General features: G+C 48.1%; 2 protein-coding genes across 2 annotated transcripts in view; both read left to right on the top strand.

Moving 5' to 3' along the window:
* Nucleotides 1-262: 262 nt before the first annotated feature.
* Nucleotides 263-21,700, top strand: part of BRINP1 (BMP/retinoic acid inducible neural specific 1) — a 93,474-nt gene continuing 72,036 nt past the window's right edge. Inside the window, exon 1 of the mRNA XM_058038037.1 lies at nt 263-669. The gene's annotated coding sequence lies outside the window, so the exon portion shown is untranslated. The remainder of the gene's footprint in view (nt 670-21,700) is intronic.
* Nucleotides 1,871-4,340, top strand: LOC131092035 (uncharacterized). Its single transcript, XM_058038506.1, has 3 exons — nt 1,871-2,009; nt 2,706-2,711; nt 3,865-4,340. The coding sequence occupies exons 1-3, from the start codon at nt 1,871-1,873 to the stop codon at nt 4,338-4,340; spliced, it is 621 nt and encodes a 206-aa protein (XP_057894489.1).

Raw genomic sequence — 21,700 nt, 5'->3', positions numbered from 1 at the left:
AAGTTTCGACCCCTCCCGCATCCCCATCCCGCGGCCCTTCCCGGTCTCACCCTCCCTTCCCACGGCCCAGGCTCTGTCTGGCCGGAGCTTTAAGTCCCTCCTTTTTGCCCCCGGCCCCTCCCCTTCTCTAATTATGTACAAAACACTTCTTAGAATAAAATGGCCAAGCCGGGGCTCCGCCTTGCTTTCCTCTTCCCCATTCATCCTCTGTAGCCCGCTCCAAGCCCCTCCTCCGGTGGCAAGCCCAGCCTCTCGCTTCCCTCCTGGAGCTCTTTTCATTTTTATTTCTAACCCCCTCTCCATTCTGCCTGCTGCCTCTGCTCTTTCCCCCGATGGCTACGAACTGAGCAGCAGAAGAGAGGGGGGGGGCACAGGAAGGGGGAAGAAAAAAAAAAAGCAAGAAAAAGGAAAAGGAAGAAGGGGAGAAGCGGAATTTTATTTTTTTTTTTCCCTTGCCTCTGCCCTTAATGCCCGCGATCTGGATCAAGGAAGGGGATTTTCTGTCTGAGCATGAAAAGGACTGCTAGAGCCCCAGGATTTTCACGCCTGCAGTCTCAGCCCCGCACCCAGTATGCGAGCTGGACAGAGAAGCTCTCCCACAAGTTCCTACCGAGCCGAATAAAAGCCACGGGCGAGCCGATCTCCGCCACAGAGGGACATTAGCATCAGGTAAGGCGGGCGAGCGCTGCTGCGCTGCGGCTGCGGCGCTGCCCGTGCCCGGGGCCGGCTCCCCCGTCCTGCCGCGCGTTGTGTAACGCGGCCCCTGCGCTGCCCCTGCCCGCGGGGATGGATGGCCGAGCCCCGCAGCTCCGCTCTGCACGCGTGGTGCCGGGATCCGCGCCCTGGGAGCGCTGGTTTTTACTGGGGCAGCCCCCCCACACCTGGAGCATGGCCGGAGATTGGGGTTCAGCCCCGGCGCGGCTGGGCTGGCCGTGGGGGTGGCAGGCAGCCAGGATCCATCTGTATTCCGGAGTATCCGTACATCCCGGAGCAGGGGGGGACCGTCCCCAAGGAGATGGTGTCATCTCCACTTAATCCGCTGCTCCGCTTTCGCAAGTGACAGGCAAATCGCGGAGGAAAAGGAAAGTCTGTCGCCTCGAATCCCACACTGGGCTGATTGCCTCCACTTCCAGCGGGGTTGGGAGGCAGCGGCAGAGCCGGGGGAGGGTAGGGATGGCGGGGAGCTGCACCCCACGGTGCTGGAGATGGCTTTTCCCCACATTCATTTTCCCCGTTCGGTGCTGCTTGCGAGGCTGGTGTGGAACGTAACTTTGCCTTTTTCCAGTCCTTGTGGAATGGCGGGACGGAGGGCATCTCCATGCCATTGCATCATCCCCGGGGTCTAGAGCCCCAGAGACCGTCTGGAGAGAGGAGGGGGGTTATAGGTGTGTGTGTTTTGGCTTTGGAGAGTTCCCCCGTGCTGGTACCTGAGAGTGGGTAAAGGGAGGAGGTGTCACTTCTCGGATGCAGTCTCCTGTTCATGGAGGGAACCCAGCAGCAGATGAAATGCTGGCAGAATTGGTGTTTGAATTTAGCCGTGTGATTGACATCTGCACTAGGCAGGACAGAAGGGTCCTTCATGCTTTACTCTGGCTGCTCATCTGGCTGCATAATAATAATGTGTTCATGGCAGTAAATCTGCTTTCCCAGGAGTTGTAGAGAAGTATTTGGGAAGACAGTGAGAGAGGAGGAGGGAGCGAGTAAAGAGATGTGGCTTTGGTGTAAGGAACATGAAAGGCTTTTGAAAAAAAAAAAAAATTCCTTATAAAGGAAAAATATCGATCAGCTCTGCTTGCGAGTAGCAGACAGACAGCCCTGGACTCTCTCCCTCCCACACACCCCAGACAAGCCACCGTGCTCTCCCTGGAGCATGTACAAGCCAGGCACAGGCAGCACATGCTGTGGAGCTCACAGCCCACCCCGGGCTCAGACACAGCCCCTCGGGCTCGCTCTGCAAACCCCTCTCCAAGCTCTGCAGCCCCGCAGCTCCCGCACGCTCAGCCACGCAGGTGGGATCCACGCACACTGAATGGGCAGAAATAGCTGCACTGATATTCTTATTATGTAAATCAAACCTTCAGAAGTTCTCATGAGCACACACACACACACACACACGCTGTCGTCTTTGCAGGGCTCGTTGTAGGTGGTTTGTTCCTCCAGTGTAGCTTTCTTCTCTTGTAGTTGGCTCCAAGCATTGATTTGGGGTTTGTCTGACTCCAAAGCCCTTTGCAACTCAGCAGAAAACCCTCTACATTTGGTGTGTCTACGCTTGTTTTATGGCTCTTTGCAGATTCCCAGGACTCGGGAATGATTTCAGTACTGGAAAGGCAGATGAGCAGCAGACAGGGAAGCAGGGAAATGGCTGGGGGAGCGCTGGCATTTCCATACTCATCATGCCTTCTCTGATCAGGAGCTGGAGTCTGGGAGTATGGGAAGAGCTCTGCTGGAGTTACATAGCTCTAAAATGTGTGTGAGTGTGTGTGAGCAGAACCACACACACATCGATGGCTAAAACACACAATGCAAGGCTCCACTTCAGTCTTACCCTGGTTCAGAGAAAATCCCTCCCATCCTCAGGGGACAGATGCTCCCTTTGCATGCTCCTTTGATCAGAAATGAGAGTGGGTACAGGGGGATGATGTCACTGGTGTTAGAGGTGCTTAACATCCCCCTCTGACCTTCCTCCTCTTCCCCTCTTTCCGTAGGGCCTAGTGAGGACACAAGCCTCCAAGAGCAGGAATTTAATGAGGCTGACTAAAGTCTGGGTTAAAACTTTGGAGAGGAGGAACATATGGTGGATTGGCTAGTTTTAGGTAAAATGTGTCCCAAAAGAAACGGCACGGGATTTGTCTCTGTTCCCTCCTAATCACCACTGTTTACTATATTGGGAGTATGTGTAAGGCGGATGCTAAACACTCCGTGGGAATGGGTCTGCCAGCAGACAATAGTCTGTTGTCTGTGTGACAGAAATAGTTCAAAGCCAAATCCTCCCGTCTTTGTGCAGGCAGGAGCCCCACCAGCTTCTCCAGGTGCATTGCTCAGGAGAGCGTGGCAGGAACTGACTCCAGCACCAGAGATCTGCACCCAGCTCCTGGGAATGGATGGGGATTTCTAGACTTTAGCCAGGACTTGGTATTTACAGCTGATGCAGAGATGTTGAGAAAGCAGGAAAAAATTGATTGGGGAGGGCTGGAAAAAATCGCTGAAGAACGCAAATGAGGGTGAAGAACCCCCGAGCACTGTGAGACACAGCGTTCGGAGGTGGGAAATCAGGGAGGGATGCCCCAAAAAGGGAACACACCCCGTGCCCTGCTCAGCCTGGCTCAGCCTTGTTCAGCCCTGCTCAGCCCCTTTCAGCCTGGTTCAGCCCGGCTCAGCCCCGTTCAAATCCGTTCAGCCCGGCTTAGCCCGGTTCAGCCCAGTTCAGCCTGGCTCAACCCTGTTCAGCTCTGTTCAGCCCCATTCACCCCAGCTCAGCCTCCCTCAGCCCGGCTCAGCCCCGTTCAGCCCGATTCAGCCCCGTTCAGCCCGGCTCAGCCCCGTTCAGCCCGGCTCAGCCCGGTTCAGCCCGGTTCAGCCGGTTCAGCCCCGTTCAGCCCCGTTCAGCCCCGTTCAGCCCCGTTCAGCCCGGTTCAGCCCAGTTCAGCCGGTTCAGCCCCGTTCAGCCCCGTTCAGCCCCGTTCAGCCCGGTTCAGCCGGTTCAGCCCCGTTCAGCCCCGTTCAGCCCGGTTCAGCCCCGTTCAGCCCCGTTCAGCCCCGTTCAGCCCGGTTCAGCCCCGTTCAGCCCCGTTCAGCCCCGTTCAGCCCGGTTCAGCCCCGCTCAGCCCGGTTCAGCCCCGTTCAGCCCCGTTCAGCCCGGTTCAGCCCCGTTCAGCCCCGTTCAGCCCGGCTCAGCCCGGCTGCGCCAGCGCGGCGGGCGGGCGGTGCCGCCGGGGCCCAGGAGGGGGCGCTGTGGCTCCACGGAGCGCCAGGCGCGGATCAGCGCGGAGCGGAGCGGAGCTCGCCCGCACCCCTGCCCGCATCAGCGCCTATCCCTGCCTGTATCATCCCTGCCCGCATCAGCGTCCAGCCCTGCCCGCATCATCCCTGCCCGCATCAGCATCCATCCCTGCCCGCATCGTCCCTGCCCGCATCACCGTCCATCCCTGCCCGCATCATCCCTCCCCGCATCACCGTCCGTCCCTGCCCGCATCACCATCCAGCCCTGCCCGCATTCCCCGGCAGCATCCTCTGCCCGCACCCCCGCCCTCATCCCTGCCCGCATCCCTGCCTCCATTCGCCGTCAGCATCCCCTGCCCGCACCCCTGTCCGAATCTCTGCCCACATTCTTCAGCATGTAGTCATCCTCATCTGCATCCCTTCCCGCATCCCTTCCCGCATCCCTGCCCTGAGCTCTGCCCGCATCCCTGCCCGCCTCCCTTCCCGCATCCCTGCCCGCATCCCCCGCCCGTATCCCCAGCCGCGGATGGAGCGGAGGGGCCGGGGCCGGGCGCTCGGTGCCGCCGGGCGGGTGCGGGCCGCTCCTCCCGCTCCGGAGCCACGGGGAGAGCAGAGCCGAGCGCAGCCTGCGGGGAGGCGGCCCGGTGCGAGCAGGGATCTTTCACCCGGTGATGAAATGCAGCTACTTCTGGGACAGAGCCCAGCAGCTTTTCCGTGCCAGCAAATACTACAGGGGAAGTGAAAAATCACTTCATGCATTGGAAGTGCAGAGATGAACTTAGTGAGGCAGAATATAAATTACCCAGACCGAGGAAGCTTGTGCCCAGTTGTTTGATTTACACCATCCTGCTTGCAAAAGTATCATGAGATTTTTAACAACTGTAAAGACCTTGGCCCATTTCCTTCCAGGCCACATAGAGCAGCTTTCCAGAAAGGGAGAATATCCCCCCCCACACACACAGATCTCTAAACAGATCCATGGACTGGGGACTGGTCCTGCTGTTCTCCCTCTCCCCTGGAAGATGGCTGCCAGAGCAGGATGCAGAGTTAGGGAACGGTGCTGAGCTGAGTCAGGGCAAAATAAATATCTCCTCCCGGCAATGTGTGTGCTCCAGAGTGTTCTTGGGTGCCAGGGAAGGTTTTCCCCTGCCTGCTGTGCCTCTGCATGGCCACGTCCAGCTGATGTGCTGGGCCTGGAGCACGTCTGGCCAGGGCTGCAGCGGGCTGGTGGCTGCAGGTGGTGTGGGAAAGGGAAATGTTATCAAGGAGAGAGAGCTGGGAAAGCAAAGTGGATATATCTAGCAGGTACTTCTGTCTGGAGAGAGGATGGGCAGAGATGGACCAGATAAATGAGGTGGCATTCCCAGGGTTTGGAGTAGGCACGGGACAGCTGTTGCTGGCTTGATGAGCTAAGCTATGCAGTGCCAGGGAAGGAAAAGTCCTGACTAGCGGGAGGGAGGAATGGGAGAAAGAGCAGAAATCAGAGGAGCAGCTGATTAACATGAGCTGAAGGCTATGGAAGGATTTAAGTTTATTTCAGGAATGCTGGATCACATCCCAAGTGGAGGTGGCATAAACTGGGTATATGAACGTGTCATTTTGGAAGGAAAACAAGAGTCAGGCCCAGGATTCCCCTGAGCCTGGGCTGGGGAGTTTAACACAACATTTACAGCCCCCTGCTTGGGGAGTTGTTTTCCTGCAGCCTTCAGGCAGAACCTGCAAGCAGCTTCACAGGAAAAAGATGCTTATTTGTTTTTGCTATTTGCTCTTCTGAAATCATGTGTTCTACATCCATTTTATTGTTGCCTGCACGGCGCAGCTGGCAGAGCTCAGCTCTGCACAGAGCTGCTGCTGTGGCTGAGTGGGACCCATGGTGACACCCGTGGTGGTGGCATTTTTCTGGGTGTTGACATGGCATTCCCCAGGGCTTGAACTATCACATGTGTGATTCCTGGCTCCTGTTCCAGGAAAACAACCAGTTGCACTGCTGATGGATCACCTCTTCCAGTGGCAATAGGAATAGCAGTAAGTCATAGAGGAGTGAATAATCTAGAGAGGGTCACCTGCAGAGGAGGATGGAGTGAATTGCCTTTGCCAGACACATGCTGTTGTTCACTGATGGAAATGCTGGGCAGAGGTAGAAACTGATGTGCCAGAAGCACCAGTACAGCTTTGCAGCCCTAGAACAATTCTCTGTGTGTGTGTGTGTTAGCAGTGGGCACTATTTGGTGGAGCATTTCCATCACAGAGACATCTTCCCTCCCAGACAGTCATGAATTACAGCAAAGTCAGCTCACAGCTGACACACCAAGCTGTGAGAGGTTCTCACACAGAAGACAAGCTCCAAAAAACCAACAAAACCCCAATGATTTGCTCCAGCACTTTTTGTTGGATATCAAAAACGAATATAGGAATAGAGGGAGCTTTCCCTCCCATCCATTCTCCACACTCCCAATTTCCAATAGAGTAGCTCTGGATCCTGGAGTCTTTTCATACCTGGGACCTGTATCATTGCTGTCCTGATAGGAAGTACATCCTTTACCCTGGTATTTAGAGGAGATACATCCTGAAGCCTACGACAGGTCTTCTTACAGCCTGGACTTTAATATCTTTGCATATTACAGCTGGAATATGTCGTACAGCAAGTTCCTGTGAAAAGCTCGCAGCCTCTCGCTGTAAATCACTGCAGCCTGTCGAAGCCAGGGCTGTTAACTGGCTCTGTGGTGAGTGAGGATCTCTTTCTTAGGCTTTGATTTAGAGTGTGATTTAGAACCTGGCCTGTGCTCTGGACTCCACTGTGTCCATCACGGTTTTGGATGCAGTTTTGGCCAGAAGTCCTGAGTCGGCACAACCGATCCCATTTAGCCATTTCTTTACCCTGCCCTGGCTGTGTGTGTGCCTGTCAGATACATTGCTAACACTGGAGACCCCTGTGGTAATTTATCCTCCCAGCTGCAGATGCTGACTTGCTAAGCAGGGTGGAAGACAGGGAGGGTGAGCTTTGAAACCATCACCTCATGCAGGCAGCACATTTCGGGTGAGGCTGCGGGAGCAGAAAAAAATAAATAAAAGGAATTTGTGGAAAATCACAAAGCAGCTCAAACTAACCAGGGGAAGAATGAACAGAAACGAGCTGTGACCCCCAGGGAGGAGGCTGGGGATTCAGAGGAGTGGGATGAGCAGGTGGGAATCCTTAGCTGGACTTGTGGGCTCAGTGGAGCAGACACCAGCAGGGCAGGGCGCGGGCTGCTCTTGGCGCGTGGCTGCTCTGCAGGCGGGTGCAGATGGTGAGCGGGTAAGCAGAGCCCTCTGACATATGCTGGGGTACATATGTGGCCCTGGGTCCCTCCTGGCTCACACCACCTTCCTGCCTGGACCAGGAATGCTGTCCCAGCCATTTCCCACACTGCTCTGTGCCGAGCGAGGTTTGCAGTCGGAATCAAAGGCGTGTTTTGAGGGAGCGGCGAGAGCTTTGGAGGTACAAGCTGAGACCAAAGAATGCCTAAGAAATACCGAGGAAGTCAAAGGGAAGGACTAACAAAGCACAGTGTTTGTGCTAAAATTGTGAACAGAGAGAAGAAAGCAGCAACAAGGATCCCTATAACATAGCCTTAAGACGAGCAGCTATTTCTAGAATTGCTTATTGTCATGTCGTCCAAATTCGGAGTCGCTTCTGCAAAACAACTCCAGGCTTTGCTGTTTTATGCTGGAGAATGCTGATAATGTGTTTATCTGCCATTTCCACTCTCCTAAAAGAGAATTGTAAACTATTTGAAAATGATGGACCATGTTTTAGGCCAGTGAATAGATAAATCTGGTCAACCAGGGAAAAGAGACCAATTAGGATTTTCCTGCAATATTTACCTAAAGTAACCAAAGAGCGGAAATTTGAGTTAAGAAATATTTAGATAAAACTAAACTAGTCTTTTTTATTCAATTAGTGATACATGTACAGCAGTCCTTTTTGCTTTTTGGGAGAAGAGTTAAGGTGAAAAGACTGATTGGAGCTGGAAGTGTTGCTCAGGGAATTTGCTGGAGGATGAGGGATGAAGGAGGGATATATTTTGCTGATGAAGCTGGCTTGGGCCTTGTTAAGACTGGAAAAAGTTGAGAAGTGTTCTAACCACAACAGTAGGACACTAAAGGGATCAGAAAGACATGGATGAGTGCTGTCACTCCTGGGATAACCTTTCAGCTGTGTGGGGACATGCAAAGTCAGTGGTTGTCTGAGGACTGTCATCTGCAATGCCAGATGGAATATCCTCTGTGTGACTATTTCTTTATTGATTCCTTTCATGCTTTGTGTTTTAATAACATTCTGCAGTAATGGAGTAAGTCACAGGTCATCTGTGGAAGTATTTTTTTGGGGAGGGGGGGTTTAGATCTAGTACTACATAATTTCCTTGGGTGTCTCCCAGCTTTCTATGGGAAAGACAAGGAGTAAATAATAACCAAATCTCAATTTTCTCCCCTTTTTGTGACTGGATAGTTGTCAAAATCTCTTCTCTTGTCTCAAAGGCTGTGCTGTTGCAGGATGTGTCACTTAGTGCTCAGATATTGCTCAAAGTTTATCAAACACAGACTTTTTCATAGCTGGGCTCAATTGTCACCAACCCAGAGCAATCAGAACCACAAAAAGACTGATCCTGCAATTGGAATCACACAGATAAATTTTTAATTACAGCCCCATGGACATTATGAAACTGATTTCCAAGGCCAAAGCCTAAGCAACAACAGCAAATCCATACACACGGTGAGTGCAGAGTGAATCATGTTTATGGTTCATCAGTATGCAGCTTCTTTGTTCCAAAATGCTGGTCAGGAAGGCAGAAGAAATATTCCCCGGGATATTATAAAGACTAACATATCATCAGAGGGAGAATCAATGGAGATTGATGGCAAATCAGATGGACACTTGAGACATTAAAAGGAAGGATGGAAAATAGAAGTGATATTATAATTGAACCATATTAATACATTTTAAATTGCTTTACAAATATTAACAAGTTAAATAAGGGAAGGCTGGAAATGATAGTTCATCTAGTCTGGGAAAGCTGGGAGTGAAGAGGGACATTCAGGTTCCAGCACAAAGGTATATGAAGGTTAAAATGAAACGTGATCAGAAGTATTTTAACACTTTGATGATAGAAGAACAAGGGGACACATCAAAATTAAAGGACACAACTTTTAAAGCAAATTAAAAGGAAATAGTCCTTTCTTCAGTGTATAGTGAAGGCACACAATTCCCTGCTGCAGGATGTGGCTGAGATGAAAGTCCGGATGGATTTGAAGTGTAAAAGGCTACATAACTTTGTAGCAATTAATAGCATTTGCAGCCCTGCAATCTGGGACAATGGTAATCAGGTCTCAGGCTTCAAAGCAGAGGATGACCATCTTCTGGGGTCAGGAAGGACATTTTTCTCTCTGCATAAAAAGAACATTATATGGTTGGCCAGGTAATGTGACTGCCTATGGTCGATCCCGCTGGAAGCTAAGTCAGCAAGAGATTAGCAAATTGCTTCTGTGGGTGCTGGATTAAGGTATTATAAAAAGGTTTTCATCAATGCCAGACAGAATATCAATCCAGCAATCTCTTCTTCTGTGTCAACTCCCACAAAAGTAATTTCAGTGATTAGAATAGATATTGAAGTGGGACATGAAGCGGGTGGTTCCAGGCAGCAGCAGTGACCCTGAGCTGCACAGCTCGGTGTCCTCTATCAGCACCAGCATCTGCAGGATGGCACAGAGCTGGGATGAGCCTGGAGGCTCCCAGCACCATGTTCTGTGCCCAGAAGCCTGCTGCCTGGACAGAGGAGGGGGGAAAGAAACAGGGAATGCTGTCACCTCAGAGGAAATGCGGCACAAGGCTTGGAGAACAATTCAAATCCTGCCAGTAGCAGCATTTCAGTTTGAAATCGTGCCTTGACAGATTTTGAAAGTAGTTGGTGGCAAAAGGTACCAGAACATTACAGAAAACAGGACATTAAATACTGCCATGGGATATAGGGAATATTTGGAAAATCAACCCCCAAGGTGTTTGTAAGATGTCACCTTAAAGAATCTGCCCGAGCTGATGCAGGGATGCTGTGACAGAGACGAGTGGGCACATGAAAATCTGAGACTTAACCAAAGCAGCTTGGTAGGAGTGACAGGGTGGACAGAGATCAGCTATGGAGCCGCGTCCTCTCCCCATATTTTCCTCACAGTCCCATCCTCCTGAGGGTCCCTTGTACTGGGCACAGTCCAAGGGTCATCCACCATCACCTGCTGCTGGGATTAAGGAGGAATGTGCCTTTCTCCATAACTTTCCTCTCCCATCAGCCTTTCTGTTCCTGTTGCTGGTCACAGAATTTGGGTGAAGAGAAACAAGGCTGTTGAAGTTCAGCTTCAGCAGGTGACACTTGCTGAGGGCCACTTCAGCACTGGCCATGAGCACCTCTGGGTGAACAGAGATGCTCCCCCATGGTCAGGTAATAAAGCAGTGCTCCCTTCAGAAGGATGGGCTGTGAGGAAAGCACATCAATAGATGGGATAAAGTTCTGACAAGTGTGTGACTGGGAGGAAGGAGGTGGGAGCTGGTGCTGGGAACACCAAGTTCGCTGCTGGGGCAGGTGTGAATGCTCAGACAAATTGCCACATCGGGGAGGAAGGAGTCCTTTGTTTGCTGGATGGTAAAAAAGAGACAGATGTGAGTGGCAGGTGCAAATCTGCCGGTGAGGTGTTGTGGAAATGTGATGATTGCTGTGCTCATGGCCTGGGCTGGGAAGGATGGATGAGGGAGTTTTTGTTCTGCAAAATTCACCAGAAAGATGCATGCAAAAAAAAAAAAAAAAAAAATAGCTGTAAGGTAGGACTGCAATTTACCTGCATTATTGGAAGATTGATTTCTGATGAAATGAGCAGAGAAAGGAGGGGCATAAAATTTTATGGATAGCAAGAATGGGGATCAGAGGTCTAAAATGGCAGCTGTTAGTATTCTTGAAGGATTGGTTCAAATGAGATTGCAGAAACCAGTGCAAGCTCCTGATTTCCAACCATCTGCATTTAGGAAAGAGAGGGAGACCAGCAGGCTGGCCTCGGTGCAATTCTGCTGGATTTCCCCCGAGAATCAGAATTGTCCCTGCATTTCAAGTACCTGAAAGCCTTAAAACACTGCCAAGGCTGAAAGGTGAGGCGAGGGTTGGGAGCGAGAATGGCTGACAGGAATAAGTAGATTGTAGTCTAGGCTGGATAATTCAGGGATCTGTAATAAAACTGCCCAGTGACAGATAGTGAATAAAAGACTACAGGTATATTATGGTTTACGGAGCACAGGACAGATGTGTCTCTAAGGAGGATGAGATAAGGAGAGGAAGGCAGCAGTGGCTGCTTTGGGATGCAGCAGCACTGTGTGAATAAAGCAGAGCTCTAGTGAGATAGTTCAATCATGGTGCTGTCACTGACATGTTATATATGACCTTGAGCAGGTCACTTAGGCTGGGAGCTTTGCAGAGGAGCTTTTTAAATGCATGTGTTTCCATGCAAAGGAGCTGAATCCCTTCAGCGCTACGGCTCTGAGCCTCCTGCTCACACAGCGGATGGGAACTGCCCAGGGAACTTGGATCCAAGTTTGGCATGAGGGAAAATCTGGATTTTTTAAAGAATTCAGCAGCCCCTATCCTCAGGAAACATAATTCCTCAAAAAGCAGTAGTCAGCTATGCTGACTCTTTACATTTCCAGCGCTGGGTAAAAGCAGTGCTGGTTTCCCTCTCCCTCTCCTCCACCCCAATAAAATGGCTCCTTCTTCAGAAATCTGGCCTGAATTAATCTTTCTTCTCATTGCCTAAGATCACTGGCAGAGCTTGCCTTTTACTGGAATAGATAAGGGAAGAACATTCTAATTGTATCTGTTTGCCTCCCTTGCACACAGAAATGACTATTTTACATACAAAGTACATAAAATGAAGTTTGCAATTGCACACACACACACACAGAGACATGTGCATTGTTCTTTGAAGAATGCTGAATCAAGGCTGCTGTTTCATATTCATCTTTTTCCCAACTTCAGCATTTGCAGTAAATAGCAATTAATGATAAAGCTGCCTGCATTAAATAGAAGAGCAAAAGAGGCTGATAGCTCCTTCCTACCAGTGCATCCTGCTGCAGTGCTTCTCATTACTTTAAGTTTGAAGACAGATTTTGTCCATGGCTGCACTTTATTTTTTTCTCATTGCTGCTTCTCTGAGGCAGCTCTTCTGTAAAGCCTTGATACCAGGAAAGTGCAGTCCCCAAACCCTCGTGTGTCACATCACAGGGACAACTTTTGATGCTGCTGGGGCATGACTTTCCCTCTGTGCTGTGGCAGGCGTGGATGGAAGGGCTGGGGACAAACACACTCTGCTGCCCTTGCACAGCTCTGGTCTCCAGACCTCCATCAGGACTCAGGAAAAGGAAAGCAACAGGAGAGCTGAGACGCGCTCTGGATTTTATTTTTAGGTGTAAGTTTAAAATTCCAGGTGTCGCAGACATCTTTTATGGAAAATCCTTTCCTTAGGATTTTTCCTCCTGAGAAGCTGAAAGGCCTCAGGAACAAAATGTAAACAATGATTATCTGCTGCTGTGGAATGCAACAGGTGCATCTGTGATTGGTCTCATGTGGTTGTTTCTAATTAATGGCCAATCACAGTGAGCTGGCTGGGACAGAGAGCTGAGCCACAAACCTTTGTGATCATTCATTCCTATTCTATTCTTAGCTCACCTTCTGATGAAATCCTTTCTTCTATTCTTTTAGTACAGTTTTAATGTAATATATATCATAAAATAATAAATCAAGCCTTCTGAAACATGGAGTCAGATCCTTGTCTCTTGCCTCATCCAAGAACCCCTGTGAACATGGTCACAGGAAATCAACAGGAGAGCTGAGACACACTCTGGATTTTATTTTTAGGTGTGAGTTTAAAATTCCAGGCACTTGAAGGGACATGAGGACTGATTCCCAGCCCAATAATGCAGAATTTTTGTATTCAGACACTCAGGGTGCATTTTCCATGCCCCACATGCAGAGTGTTCAAGCATGCAGCATCTGCTGGGACAGTGCTGCAGGACTGTGGAAGATGACAATAAACCACTGGAGCACAAATGCTTGCTCATTTTGCCCAAAACTGATGTTAATAAAGCAAAATATACCCAGAACCGGGTTACTTCTGAGGGGAAGCTTGTTTCCTCCTCTTGGAGAAACTCCAAGAGCAAACTAATACAGGGAGCTGAGATCTTTGGCAATGTGGAAACATCCACAGATATTTAGATGCTCAATTCCTACACACATACCTAATTTTCTTTAAATCCTCTGCATGCAGGGAGCTGAGCAGGTGCTGCTTCCCTGAACACCTCCAGGACTATGATTGCTGTGAGCAGGGTCCTGTGCTGGAGAAAGCAGACACAAAAATGGGTGCAGACCCTGCCTGAGGAGGAGCAGGATCCCTGGAACGGGCTGTGCCTGTGTCTCATTCCTTGTGCTCTTCAGGGGTTTGAGTCGGGGATGGCTGATGGAGGGAGCTCTGATGCTTTTTTATTTATTTTTTTATTTTTTGGCTTAATATCACAGGCACTTGGACATCACATGTTCCAGTTTTCTGTAGGGACTTTGTGCCTGTTTGGTTCTGTGGTGATCCAAAAAAAAAAAAAAAAAAAAAAAAAAAAAAAAAAAAAAAAAAAAAGAAAGGAAAGCCAGGAGAAGTGAAAAAGAAGATTTCAGAGAAATAGAGGGTGAAAAGGGATGGTGTCACTGTGTCACTGTCTTAAAATAAACCAGCAGCATATGGCAATTTCTAATGGAAAAAGTAAATTAGCTCTCGGATTATTTCCTGGGAACTTTTCACTCATTTTTGATACAGAGCTTTGCTCATCTATTTTGCTGTAAATCTAATTATTTCATTTTAAGTTCTCTGTTGAGTGCAGGTTTAGACTAGAAGACAGCAAAGGACTCTGAAAGTCACCAGCTTAAGGAACTCAGAGAAACTCAGCCTTGCTGAGATCCCTCATGTTGTTATGAAGATCTGACAGACAGTTATTGGAATTCCTGGTAGGAATAGGTGAATAATGATTTCTCTTTTTTTTTTTTTTTTTTCATCAGTTTAGCTCTGGAAGAAAAAATGAAGGGAAAAATTACTTTTAGGTATTTAAATATAATTAGTGTAGCAGGGGAAGAATGAAAAAGATTTTATATTTGAGACTAAAAGGAAAAGAGAGTAGAAAATAATTTTAAAACTTGAATTTTGTATAAATGAATAACTTTTTTTTTTTTCATAACCATATTATTTCACTTTTGGCTGGTTTTGTGTTTTTTTTAACATTTCCTTCTGGATCCACTTTATAGGCATCTCATCATGAAGCATTTACATTAAGAAATAATGCAGTCATGTACTTTGATTATTTTAATTTTTTCCCACCCCACTTTTTGACAGTAACTATCTCATGAATTCAATCTGAATTAATAAACATTGGCAGACAATCCCCAAGCACTTTTCTGAGCCTAATTTTAGGATGTGCTAAAAACAATGTCTCGCATCCTTTAGTGCCTATGATTGCAGTTTCCTTTTTGCTGCACACAGCTAAAGACAATTCCTACCTCAAATAGCAGATACTCAAAGGGTCCAGAGTGATGGGAGATAAAAGGAGAAAATAAAAAGATCTGTCTGAAGTCAAAGTAAATCAGGAGCAGAGCCATATAGAGATGAGGATGGTCTTGACTTCATTCCCTGCTTTCTCACCAGCCTGGGGATTAATTATAAATCTCTTTCTCACCCATTAGATTCGTCTCATACTCCTTCTACTCCTACACTTTCTCATTCACACCTTCAAGTCTTTGCTACTCTTCCTTTAATCCAACTTTCCCGACTCTCCAATTTTTGCAGGCTTTCCTCTCTTCTCCCCTGCTCCTCCTGGAGAAGATTGCTAACGAAGTGGCAAGTGTTAATAACATGTCTTGGCTGTGCCTGCTGTGATGGAGAAAGCAGGAGCGGGGTGGGTGAAGGAAAGCTGCAAAGAAGGAGGATCAGGATGATGTGAGCTGATTTCAGGCTCTGGATGAGGTGCAGGAAGGCAGAGGAAGCCCCTGCATGCTCAGAAACCTCCTTGCAGTGGGAGCAGAGTCTGAACTGAGTGTCTCAGGAGGAGAACATCAACATGTCTGCAAGGTGATGTCACAGACATCTTTATGAAAAATCCTTTCCTTAGGATTTTTCCCCCTGAGAAGCTGAAAGGCCTCGGGAACAAAATGTAAACAATGATTATCTGCTGCTGTGGAATGCAACAGGTGCATCTGTGATTGGTCTCATGTGGTTGTTTCTAATTAATGGCCAATCACAGTCAGTTGGCTCGGACAAGGAGCTGAGCCACAAACCTCTGTTCTCACTCTTTGCTGTTCTATTCTTAGCTAGCCTTCTGATGAAATCCTTTCTTCTATTCTTTTAGTATAGTTTTAATGTAATATATATCATAAAATAACAAATCAGCCTTCTGCAACATGGAGTCAGATCCTCGTCTCTTCCCTCATCCTCAGACCCCTGTGAACACCACTACAAGGTGGGACTTGTCTCCTCAGGGATGCAGGGGCTAAATCAAAGGCTTCCAGGACTGGGGGATGTGTAAGGGAACCAGCAGAGCCCTGCCCTGTGCTGTGACAGGAGCTCAGACCAGGGCACCCAGCCCTTGAGTTGTGTGGCTGGGTCTGTGCACAGGGGCTTGTGGCACTGAAGGAACGCCAGCTGTGGATGTGCACATCCAGTGAGACAGGGGTGATGGTGCTGGCTGTGCTCCCTGTGCTGGCAGGGGTCCCACAGCCATCTGCTGCCCACCTGAGCCCAGGGTATCACCACACCCCTGCCAGCTTCCTGCAGGATCCCCCGTTTGTCACTGCAGCCTCTGCCGTGTGGTCCCTGGGAAAATCTGGGCAGAACCTGTGGGTTTAGGGGACTGAAGTGTTTAAGGGGGACACAGGAGAGCCCCTGTTTTGGGCTGGCAGCTGCAGCTCCCTGAGGAGCACAGGATAAGCCCACAACAGCTGGTGGGGACAAGCTCTGTTCCTGTGGGAACAAAGATGTTGTCTTGTGTGACAGTGTTCACAGGGGTCTTATGTTGAAGGAAGAGACAAGGATCTGACTCCATATTTCAGAAGGCTTGATTTATTATTTTATGATATATATTACATTAAAATTATACTAAAAGAATAGAAGAAAAGGTTTCCTCAGAAGGCTGGCTAAGCTAAGAATAGAATGAAATGAATAACAGAGGTTTATGGCTTGGACAGAGAGTCTGAGCCAGCTGATCTGTGATTGGCCATTAATTACAAACAGCCACATGAGGCCAATCACAGATGCACCTGTTGCATTCCACAGCAGCAGATAACCATTGTTTACATTTTGTTCTTGAAGCTTCACAGGTTCCCAGGAGGAAAAAATCCTGAGGTAAAGATTTTCATGAAAAGATGTCTGTGACAGTCTTGTCTACAGGAGGAGGGACAAAACAAAAGTATAAATTAGAGGGAAGTTTCCTTGAGCTGCTCAGATCTGAGAATATTATACCAGGAATAAAATGTCCAAGAATAGCTGTGTGTCATTGTAAACAGTCACATAAGCCATGATAGATAACTTCAGGCTATGTCTTCATGAGCACAGCAGACTCTAAATACTCTTCTTTCTTTGGAAACTCCTTCCCAACACCTTTGATTTCACAGGGATAAGCCAGCTGTATTTCTGTTCTGCATTTAATTTAACACTCATACAAAATTATGTATCTAGCCAACTATTTATTATCTAATTTGATGTCTGTAGTTGAGGAAAGACTATTTATCCTTTCCCACAGCAGTGTCTCTTTCTCTGGCAGCTCTGACTAGCTGCTAGGTGCCCTGGGGAATGTCAAGGCAGAATTAATTAATCATGACCAGCCATGGAGGTGTTTTTCAGATTTGGATTTGGCCAACTGATTGCACAGGATCTTTCTGGGAGTCAGGCTGTCGGAGACACAAATGTGACACTAGCTCTGGATTGCTTTCAAAGTCACTTTGGGAAGCTGCAGGGGCGTGCAGGATCCATCCAGGGTGAGGAGTTCCAGCAGGAGAATGTGTGCAGGCTGGTGGAGGGGACTGCTCACCCCCTTTGGCAGGACACCATGCCAGGGAAACTTTGCAGTGCCACTCAGCATGCCCTGTCCTTCCCCCAGCCCACAAAGGTGTGAATCTCTCAGCATTCCAGTGGAAGCCTTGCAGGCATTCATTCTGAACGTCTCCCTTGGAGCAGGAGGAGCTGTGATGGCACCTGGCACTTGCCAAGCTGGGAGTCACCCCTGGGCCTGCCCACGAGCGATGGCAACGCCGGCCAAGTGCACAGGCTGTGCTGAAACTGCTCTGTTTGTTTTACAAACAGCTCTCGGCTCTTCCAGGCTTTCCTGCCTGCCTTTCTAGAGCCTGCCTGAGCATGTGCTGCTCTTCCTGGTCAGTGATCTCCTCCTGGCACTGAGGAAAGGTCAAGTGTCCATGCCAGCTCTGTTGGATCTGTCAGCTGCCCTCGGACCCTCGGGCGCTGCAGGGCTCGCTGTGATTGGCAGAGTCTGGCACGGATGGGCAATATCTCCCTGCAGGAGCATTCCTCCTTCCCAAAGACACTCCACAGTGTAACTTGGTCTGATGAAGCATTTCCCTCAAGGGCTCTTCCAGGGGGTAACTCCATGCTCAGTTGTGTGATGGTGTTCACAGGGGTTCTTGGATCGGGGAAGAGATGAGGATCTGACTCCACGTTTCAGAAGGCTGATTTATTATTTTATGATATATGTTACATTAAACTATACTAAAAGAATAGAAGAAAAGCTTTCTTCAGAAGGCTAGCTAAGAATAGAAAGGAAAGAATGATAACAAAGATTTGTGGCTTGGGCTCTGTGTCCGAGCCAGCTGACTGTGTTTGGCCATGAATTAGAAACAACCACATGAGATCAATCACAGATGCACCTGTTGCATTCCACAGCAGCAGATAACCATTGTTTACATTTTGTTCCTGAGGCCTCACAGCTTCTCGGGAGGAAAAATCCTAAGGGAAGGATTTTTCCTAAAAGATGTCTGTGACACAGTTGTGCTTTTGCTGTCAGAGGGATGGGGCTCCAATACTACAAATGTGCCGGTGACAAGGGGTAAGGTCAGCTCTCAAGTAAATTACCCAGAGTTTTCAAAATTGATCATCCTCAAACCTCCTTTCCTGCCTTCGACTTGTTCCATTGTTGCCTAACACAGAGACAAATTGAGGCACTTTGCTCCTTCCCCACCCCAGAGATGAGGCCCCGGGCGCAGAAACGTCAGCTGGGATGGGATGGAGCCATTTGTGGGGCGGGGAGGTGGCAACATCAGCTTTTAATGGAAGTCTCTGACTCCAGCAGTGCTCACTATTAGCCAAGAGCTGTAATCCATAGTGACAGGCCAGCTGGAGCACGAGGACACATCCAGGCAGATCTGCATTCAGAGGTGCACTCCCAGCAGCTGCGTGGGGGAATTCAGATTTCCAACCACAGAGCCTGGCGCACCGGGCATGTCCCACTCAGAGGAAAAGCAGACTGAAAACCCCCTCTTCCACTGCAAATAAATCTCCACAAGTTGGGGATGCTTCTTTTAATTCCTGCTGGAATCAAAGGAATGGATGGAGTTGCCTTGTTTCAGGCTCAGCTCCTCGCCCTCCCTTTTTCCTCTTGCTTTGCCCTTCTCTTCAACCCACTTTTCCCACCACCTGCATGGCAGAAATTCACAGGGAGTGATTCCCCTCTGTTACGTGCAGGGGAACAGAAATGTGGTTTCATATAAGCGAAAAAAAAAAAAAACAACCCAAAAAAAAAAACCAGGTAGACTTCCAGGAAGGAGGTGGAATACATCTTTTAAAAGTACGTAAGTGGTTTGGAAGACAGAGGTCCCAGGAGGTCAATGGTATTCAGACTTTTAAATCCCTGATGCTCAGGAAAACATTGCATACAAATTCCACTCCGGGAAAATCTGCATTTTCTTCTTCTTGTTCTTCTATTTTTTTTTTTTTTCCTTTAACAAGTAGAGGAGTTGGTTTTCTGGTGTGCAGAAGGGAGAGGAGCTGTACTTTGCTGTCATTGAGCTGACAGAGCTGCTTGGAAAATGGACAATTTCCTTGGGAAATTCTTGCCTTTTGACATGTGGTGGCTTTTTATAAACTTCAGTGTGAAGGAGAACCATGATCCCACAAGGCTCTTATGACCTAAAATTTAAAAGCAATAATAATTTGAGATCACTGATATCTTCTGTTCCCTAGTGCTGAAGCACTAAGATGCTGTGGGAAGTATTTGGCATTGTATGATAATACATAAAATAAACAGCTTTATGCATTGTATAATGTATTCTAAACATATACCAATACAATACAAAATGTGTAGAAATGTCAAAACAAATTAATTGAAACAATACAAAAATAATATGTTTATTTCCTCAAAATTAAACATTTCAACATGACTGAAATGAAGAGAGAAAATCAAACTGATTTGTTTTGACACTTAAAACGTGAAAAAAGTTTGTCAAAATTGACGTTCCCATGCAATATTTCGATTTTGAGGGAGCTGCGTTTTCCTGCGAAAAACTGTTCTGTCAAAATTTTTTGACCAGCTCTGCTTAGAGTCTATCCAAACAGACAAGCATCACAGCCAAGACTCTCAAACGCTCCAGGTGGTCAGGAGATGGATTAAGCACAGAGCAGAACAGTCTCAGCGATGGAAATAAATAAAGCTCACAGCTAGAGGTGGCCTCAAGTGTGGGTAACAAAGGGCTGCAATGTTGGAGATGCTCAGGCCTGGATGGCGTTGAACTTTAATCCCAGAAAGGACTGAATTCCTCCAGTTTTAAGTTTTTTTAGCATATCTGTGCTGCAGAGCTGGTGCACTGATGGGAGAGGGTGTTTGTGATGCCAGTGCAGATCCTCAAGATCCTCTGGGATTTTCTAGTTCTTGGCTTTGGTTGGAGCCTGGCTGGTACCAGCCTTCTGTGCTTGACAGATTAATACTGGTAAGGAGGAGATGGCTTTATTTTCCACACAGCCTTCTGTCCCAGTGGAAATCCCAGGCTCAGGGCTTGGGGAATAGGTGGAAATGCAGTGCTGCAGCTAGATTGGCTCTGGGATTCAGGGCTGCTGAGAACAGCTTTGGGTAGGAGTTCTCCCACCTTCGTGATACACAGCTTTTAAATCTTCTCATTATATAAATGCAGTTCCAGGTTAATGTAAGTTTCTAATTTAATACGCTGTTCCAAATTAAGAGTTAATATGGTATTTGATTATCTTTTTGCAATGAGAGTCCAACCCAAGGCTCATTGACTTCAATAGACTTTGAATAGAAGTTCTTCAATAGAAGAACCTGCAATGGCAGAGCTTGAGCTCCAGATTTCTGACTTTTGCTGCAGAAGCTGCCCATGAAATGCTGTTATTTGGGGCTAACACTCATTCTAGCTCACTTTTCTAGCCTGAATTGATGTGCAGTGCATCTAATTTCTCCTCCATGAGGTGGCTGGGCTGCAGAAGGGGCTGACCCTGCGTGTTTCCAGCCTCAGAGCCGTGCCCTGCACACCTCGACCAGCGGTTTGTGGAACTCACCTCTAAGTGATGCCCCAGGGAGTTGCAGGGACATGGAGCCCCCATCAGGGACCAGCTGTGCTCCCCCTGGCCCTGCCTGCATCTCTGTTCCCCCACAGCAGCCTGAGCCATGCCACCCTTGGGACGTGCCACCCTGCTTCCAGAGTGCCCTGGCAGGGGTTAAATGCACACAGAGTTTATGGCAAATTCTTCTTCCACTCAGGGGGATAAGGAAGGAGCTGCCCAAGGCTGGAATTTGCAAGTGACAGCTCAGAGTCCCTTTTCTCTCCCCTCTTCATCAGCCCCTGCTTCTCTTGGCTCCATCCAGCTGAGTGGTGGTGAAATGTGGTGCCCAGAGGAAGCTCCAGTGGTGCCGTTCATCCTGGCAGGCAGGCTGGCATTATCCAAGCAGCAGGAGAAGGAATGGATTTTAGTGTGGATTTTAACCCCTTCTGCTCCTCCACTCTTAGAACACAACAACCCGGCCAAAGGCTAAGCTCCTTTTAAGAGACAAGACAAATGTAAAGATAAACCATTTACAAGGATTAGGCAATCTCAGTTTCTTTTACTGAAAGAAGAAGTGATAGTTTGCATTTCCCGAGCCCTGTGGAGTGGGATCACTCCATGTGAGCTTAGGTGACAAAGTCTCTTCCCAGGAATGAACTTTGGAACAGAAATATCGCACAGACTCTCAGGTGTGATACATGAGTTCACTTTCTTGGATTGAAAATTACATTATTGCTCTCCAGAGGAGTTTTGGCACCAACTTTTTTTCCTTCAGCCTCTCAGCTTACAGGTCCCAGTTTTTGAAATGGAATATGTTAGAAAGACTGGCACCAGGATGGAGAGTTCTGAAAGCAAAAACCAGGATTTCTTGATGCTGGCACAGGCCTCATTAAACTGAGGGTTCAGATTACTCTTTCCTGATTTTCCAGTAAAAATTGAAGGGAATAGTATGATGTTTGCTCAGTTTATTGTGTCTGGTTTGCAGGTGTTTCTTTTTCCAAATTGTGAGAAAAGTATTAAATGAATTTGGATATTTCCTCTTGTGCATAAATTACAAAATCTATTTCAGCTCAGTCAAAACACACAGCTTAAGAAAACACTTGATTTTGATTTTCAATGTATGTTACTCAACATGTAATGAAAAACAAAACACAATCTT

The sequence above is a fragment of the Melospiza georgiana genome, chromosome 20, assembly GCF_028018845.1.
Source record: "Melospiza georgiana isolate bMelGeo1 chromosome 20, bMelGeo1.pri, whole genome shotgun sequence".
NCBI lineage: Eukaryota > Metazoa > Chordata > Aves > Passeriformes > Passerellidae > Melospiza > Melospiza georgiana.
This window is presented reverse-complemented; position numbering and strand designations above follow the sequence as displayed.

Excerpts from the sequence above, each read along its gene's own strand:
- LOC131092035 (XM_058038506.1), top strand. The coding sequence starts at position 1,871 with ATGTACAAGCCAGGCACAGGCAGCACATGCTGTGGAGCTCACAGCCCA.